The sequence below is a fragment of the Lactuca sativa genome, chromosome 6 (assembly GCF_002870075.4).
Source record: "Lactuca sativa cultivar Salinas chromosome 6, Lsat_Salinas_v11, whole genome shotgun sequence".
Lineage (NCBI taxonomy): Eukaryota > Viridiplantae > Streptophyta > Magnoliopsida > Asterales > Asteraceae > Lactuca > Lactuca sativa.
The window spans coordinates 21,157,912-21,165,065 of NC_056628.2; the positions used below are offsets into that span (position 1 = coordinate 21,157,912).

The following is a 7,154-nucleotide window of genomic DNA, read 5'->3' on the forward strand; positions in this document are numbered from 1 at the left end:
CATCTCATCCAAAGTGTAAATCATAGTATCTCAAAACATCATATCCAAAAACATATGTCAAAATATCTGAGTAGACGTCCCAGGCTACAACATCGTGGTGTGTGCAATGCAGTCATCCCGAGCTTTTCCTCTTGCTATTGAAAGTACCTAATACCAAAACTAAAAACTGTAAGCACAAATATTAGTGAGTCTCCCCAAACTACCACACACCATACACATAATCAAATATTCACATAATAACATAACATGGGCCTGGCCCACTTCAGCGGACCCCACCCGGCATCAGACCGAAATCCAGCATCGGGCCCTGCCCGACATTGAGAAAAGCTCGGTATACATATAAACATATCAACAAATACACATAAATGATCACATAACATAAACATATATACATACCTCGGGCCCCGCCAGGCATCGGACTGAAATCCATAAGCATACAAACATTCCTCGGACTTTGTCCGACATCAGACCGAAGTCCGGAAACATACAAAATAGACACATGCAAGAATCACGAAGACATCAAGCATACAAACATTCCTCGGGCACTGCCCGACATCATATCGGAATCTGGAAACATATAAACCTACATCAGGCACTACCCGACATCAGACTTTGGTCCGGAACATACTAGCATACATATACGGGCCGACATTGGTGCCTTCGACCCGTTCATACAGGTCACCTCCAATGTCGAATAATAGCTGAAACATCTCTGTCCTGAAATCAGCTCTACACACTACCTGAATCAAAACAACCCCTTAGATACCATTTATACTCATACTTCTTTATGGTTCAACTATAGTCAAAGTCAAAGTCAAGGTCAAGTCAAAGTCAACGCTCCGAATTGACTCAACTCGTCGAGCTTGCTCTTCAACTCGTCGAGTTCCCATGAATCACAGAAACGTGAAATCACGATCCAACTCGTCGAGTTTTCCTTCAACTCGCCGAGTTCTTCCCTTTAACACAATCAGGACAGTTTGACCCAACTCATCGAGTTCCTCTATGAACTCATCGAGTTCTTCAGTCAATTAGCCCTTCTTAATCCATTAAGTTACCATTCCTCAAACCAGGGCCCTATCTTCTGGATCTAAGCTAGAAATATGTCTAGAAGGGTAAAGTTTCCTACTTTACCCGTTAAGAACCTCTCCCCAAGGCAAAAAATCAAATCCTAACTCAAAATGATATAGATCTTCAAGATGACCATAAGGTCATAGATCTAGACTCTAAGGACCAATTAATCACGTAAAGTCTTAAACTTTATCCACATGCATGGCTATAAAAGCTTCAAAAGACCAAAATGATGGTCTATAGGTTGCATGGGGCTTCCATGGCCATAAAGTTGGCACCTTTATGCCATGAAAACCCTTCAAGGCCCTAGATCTGAAATGTTCTTCAATTGGGACGTCCAAGTCCCAAGGATCATACCATTTGAACCAAAACAAGCAAAATAACCCCAAAAGGAGATTTAATCAACTACAAATCAAGGTTCAAGCTTTATACCAATAAAATATCGTAAATGAAGCAAGGGTTCTGGATCTACAAACTCCTTGTGTTCTCAAGCTTCTCATTCTTCCAATGGCTTCAAAACACACACTAAAACACTTGAAATAGCTCACAAACACTCACAATAGCATTAGGGTTTCGAGATTTCTGGTTTGGGTCTTGGTGGCTGGAAATGAGGCCAACAGGGAAGGTTTAAGACGTTTAAATAGGGTGAAAAATCCAGAAATTAGGGTTTCAAATATGCCAGCCTACTCGTCGAGTTGAGGCCTCCTAACTCGTCGAGTAGGTTACTTAAATTATGTAGCCCATATGATATCTACTTGATGAGTTTGGGGCTTCCAACTCGTCGAGTTGCTCTTATAAATTGAATAATTAATAAATTAAATACATACTAGTAACTAAGCGTTACAGCAAGGTACGTTGCGCGTATGCATATGTGGCTCTGATGCCTCGGACGCTTGTATCCTCACATAGCTCCTGAATACGCCCCGTGTACGAGGATAGAGTCAACTAGAGTGTGTTGACTCGTTGACTTTGACTTTGACCAAGTTTGACCAAGGGGTATTTTGGGTATTTTGAATGGTGTTTGAGAATTTGTCATTTGGATGAATAGGTGACGGTTAGAGCTGAGATTCGAAGTTGAGACCTCATCAGCTATTGTTCAGACTGTGAGGTGAGTTTTCTCATTGTACTTACGGTTCGAAGGCATCAAGGTTGGCCCATTTGGATTGATATCCTGCTATATATTGATACGTTGAGTATAGGATAGATATGTATGATTATATGCTAGTTGCTGGTATGCGTAGACCGGTAAATCTGTAGGACTACCTGTGATTTCTGATTGCATGATTATCTGTCTATTGATTATATTTGTTATTTGTTATATTTCGACATATTGTATTGGGTTGAGACTTTACTGCTTTGTGCGTGAGTCAACAGACCGGGGTTATTCCAGTCCGATGACTGAGTGGACCCGACGGTATTCCAGTCCGATGACTGAGTGGGCCTGTTGTATATTGGTATTCCAATCCGATGACTGAGTGTACCTGTTATATATTGGCATTCCAGTTAGATGATTGATTGGGCCAGGAAGGGGGTAATCCATCCTGATGGTTGTGGACCCGTGGGTATTCCAGTCCGACAACTGATTGGACCCAGCATGCTTGTTCATTTATTATATGTGTTTTGTGTGGTGGTAATTTGTGGGAACTCACTAAGCTTTGGCTTACGGTTTTAGTTTATTGTTTCATGTACTTTTGATGACTGCGGGAAGGCGAAGGCGTCACCATACACATACTCCTGTTTTATGACTTTATGATTTTGGGATACTCTCATATTGATAAACACTTTAGAAACAATGATTTTGTAAACATTTTATGGTTTTGAGTTGTTTAAAAAAGTTTAAAATTGTTGTGATTTTTTGGGATGTTACATATTTACTAGAAAATTGGTTCTTAAGTTCTTACACAAATATTGGTTATCATGCTAAGTTAACCCATATATATATATATATATATATATATATATATATATATATATATATATATATATATATATATATATATATTAGTGTATTTATATATGAAAAAGAATTATAAATAATTAGGATATTTATAAATTGTAAATAATAGTTGATGTGTAAATGAGGTTAAATTTTGAAAAATATTGACATCTTACCTTGATGTAGAGCTAATCACAAAAACTTGCATGTCATTGTTGAAAGAATAATGACATTGACAAGTGTGGATGATCTAGCACTCCCTGAAATAATTTTCCAATCATAGCCTCATGAGAGCATCCCCAATTAATAGTATTTAATAGGTTAAACTTAATCATAATGGATGTTTGTGTTTTTGTTTAATTGGTATGAAGTTCATCACCAAAATCTTCAATGGGAGAGATAAAACTTTTTTGAACAAATTACTGAAATCGTCCCTGTGGTTTGGTCAAAATTGCGTGTTTGGTCCCTAGCTAACTTTTTTTGCACTCAGACCATCCCTAAAATAGCATATTCTTGCGTTTTTCGTCCTTAACATATCATGTTTTTGCGTTTTTCGTCTTTTGTAAAGATAAAAAGACTATATTGCCCTTTGTATTTTCTTTTTTAGTTTTTTGTTACTTATTTTTATTGATTAATTAAAATAAATGAATTATAAGTAATTTATAAATAAGTGGGTCCACCTACTCCACCCCCCCCCCCTCCCCACCCTCAGTCTCCCTTCCCATCCACCGCCACCATCTACCTCCGACAACCATTCCGGCAGCACCTACTTTCAAACATGGTTCATCTCCGACAACCACCTCAATTTACACAAAATCAAAAGAAATTAAACCAAAATCAAGCACCAGAACAACTATCAGTCTGCCACACTCACCACTCTTTACAAATTCAAAACCAAACAAAATCAGGAATCAATGTATACATAATAAAAGCCTACAATTAACACTAAACCAAAACCACATATCAAAACTAAATTCAAAGCTCAGAACCAAACCAAAAAAAGATAAAACCAAACTTGTAATCAAATCTCAAAATTAAACATAAAATGGGGGTTTGTATCTTGGTACAAACTACAAACTCAAACTTGAATCAAAATCAAACATGGAAACTGATGATGAGAAAAATGGTTCTGGTAAAAATTATCTTCATTAGGCACCAAACTTGATGAAATCTTGAAACACTCAGTCACCATTAAGAAAAGAATAACGAGGTTGGTAAAATTATCTCCATCTCCACACATCAATGTTCGATAATAGATCTGAAACTAAACGTCGATGGGAAAATCAAACAAAGGCGATAGTCTCGGCTACGGTTCCAGATTATCAAGGAGAAGGGCAGAAGGAGAGGTGATGGTCTTTCAGGGGAATCCAATGATCTTTGAGGATCCGGAGTAGAGAGAGAGAGAGAGAGAGAGAGAGAGAGAGAGAGATGAGAAGTAGATGGTGGTCCATGGGTTTTCAGTGGGTTATGGCGGGCGGCGGCTAGCTCTTCGACACAGTGCTCCACCTGCGACAGTGGAACGAAACACTCGCCAAGGCGATGATGGTTGAGTGATTTAGGTTCGAAAAACGGAGGTGCTTCCCACGTTTGATGTATCCCAGATGATGGCAGAGGTGGTTGTACCGTTTACTGATCTAGAAGCTAGCTCCCCACACTCTTTGGTGTGGGGAGTATACTCTGTGGCCTAATAAACAAATAGACCAACGTGCATTGATGGGTTATTAGACAACTCTAAGGGCTTCCGGTCGGTCTTAAAAAGATAGAGAAGGGAAATACATCATCAATAATTATTTACTTGCATTCATTTATTTAAGATATCAACACAATATTATTATACATTATAAACAATATGCTCATGGGGTTATTTGATTTAATTTCTAGTTTAGAATGAATTTTTGGGTGGTATTTTGGCAAAATCAAGGGTTTTCTTGCCTTGCAGCTTGTTGGTTACATAGTGTCTACTGTACTCTCCATGGTTGTATCTTCTATACTTGCTAGGGTTGTTCTCATCCACCATTTCTGGCATTGGACCTATCTCTATCTCATAACTTGGAGCGTAAAAAGTCACAATCGACAGTCGATCCTTCTCTTTGTTTGTCACTGCTCTATGTTCTGAGCTCTTGTATCTCCCATTCGTCAAAACCTGTTAACATCAAGATCAATCTATCTTCAGTTAATTCTGATCATGCCAAAGATTCTTGAAAGAATAGTTACTTTACCTCTATGGTGTCACCAATGTTAATCACAAGTGCATTTGTAACAGGTTGAATTGGCACCCACGTATTGTTTTTGAGTATTTGGAGGCCAACAGTGCTCCCCTTACCTTGTTGCAGCACTGTGAGAGCGCTTCCATCTGAGTGGGGGCTTAAACCCAATACAAGGTCGGGTCTAGGACATGCTGGGTAGTAGTTCATTCTCATCGCTTGCACACTCTCCCCAAACATATCTTCGAAAACATTGCCTCTAAGCCCAAGACTTAATGCTATAAATCTTAGAAGATCTTTACATAGCTTTCTGATCTCTCTCGAGTAAGTCTCTATAGTGTCACTGCAAAACATAAACTTCCTTTGTAAAAGTATTCAATGGTGCGTAAAGTACCAAAGTTAAATGTGCTTTCTTGATAATTATTTTATATAGAAAACACTTTGAATTTTATGTTCAAAACATCAAATTGTAAATTTCTCTTGTGGTATTTACTATTTAGCACAAAAAAGGTTGTTGAGTGTTTATGTTTTTTTTGTGAAGTCAAAAAAATGGAGAAATTAGACCTTTAACCTTGAAGTCAAAGGTTCTCTCTTTTTTAGTGGAGAATTACCTAAACGTTGGTGGGTTGGTCGGCCAAAGTTTTGGGTTTCTTATGGAGTGAGGCACTAGTCCAAGAGCGAACATATTGCACCAGTCTAACTTTTGATCCTCTGAGAACACAAAAGCTTGCCCGTATCCCTGAACAGTTCCTGGTGCCATTGGATACTTTTGTTTCTCTTCCACGGGAAGCATAAAGAACTCCATGGCTACTTTCTCTATCTTCTTCAGCAAATCAAGATCAATCCCATGGTTTATCACCTGCATGCAGAGAAACAACCAATATATGCTTTTTGAAATTCAACTCCTTTACTCAGCATGCAAGTCTTACAATACAATAGTTCACTTACAAGATGCTAATATGCTTTTTGAAAGCTTTACCTTTCGCTAATTACTTAAACAAAAAGTACCTTTTTAAGAGAGTAACTTTATACCTGAAAAAAACCCCACTCGTCACAGGAAGCTGAGAGCTTCATGATTTCAAAGTGAAAATCTTCTTTGTTTCCTTTCATGAGTTTTGAAAGATCAATGACTGGTATACTAGTCGACAAGGGTGATTGGATTGTTGCTACCGCTGGCCTTTCAGCCACATCGCGAACAAACCTGTTCGGAATTTTGGTTTTTCGATTTTTCTTCAATTCCTGGACATCGTCTATTAGGCCTACATTAATAGGGAAATCGAGTACAGGAGCCATGGTTACAAGAAGTTTATAGAGAGGTTACAAATGAACTCAGGTTTGCTAAGTAACCTCAGTTTGATGGCTTTCCGTTTCTACAATGCAAGTATTTATAGAGAGGAAAGTCATGATTTTGTTACGCACTTTAAAGAGTCTACAATGCATGTGGGATGACGTATTGGCCCATGCTTTGCACTTTAAAGATTTCATCAACACTTTATGTAATTTGGGTTCTCAATCACTGGTTCCAATTTTACCCCACCTAGTGTAGGTATAATGAAAAAAAAAAACATTTAGACTCCATCTATGCGGACGAAATCTAGCGTGACGTTGTCATCATTATTTTATTCATTCCTAATACATTGGTGAATGGTGTTGAAAATAAATATTGTTGATGATGATATTGAAGTGGAGAATTATATTATTCTTTTTTTTTTTACAAAAATAAAGTAAACACCAATATATATATATATATATATATATATATATATATATATATATATATATATATATATATATATATATATATATATATATATATATATATATATAGGTTCAAATGTTTTTAGCAAGTATTGTGTGTCTAAATGCACCAATAAGAATTCAAGAAATAATAAACAACTAAATTAATCATTTAAGGGTATTGTGGATATTTTGTACTTTTTAATTAG

At 37.3% G+C, this 7,154-nt stretch overlaps 1 protein-coding gene across 1 annotated transcript; it reads right to left on the reverse strand.

The window, feature by feature from the left end:
- Nucleotides 1-4,784: 4,784 nt before the first annotated feature.
- LOC111900011 (protein SRG1) lies at nucleotides 4,785-6,569 on the reverse strand. The gene is made up of 4 exons (XM_023895893.3): nucleotides 6,241-6,569; nucleotides 5,820-6,067; nucleotides 5,224-5,551; nucleotides 4,785-5,147 (listed from the first exon to the last, which is right to left on the reverse strand). Exons 1-4 carry the CDS (start codon nucleotides 6,499-6,501, stop codon nucleotides 4,887-4,889), a joined length of 1,098 nt encoding a protein of 365 aa, XP_023751661.1. The 5' UTR covers nucleotides 6,502-6,569; the 3' UTR covers nucleotides 4,785-4,886.
- Between the last annotated feature and the right edge of the window lie 585 nt (nucleotides 6,570-7,154).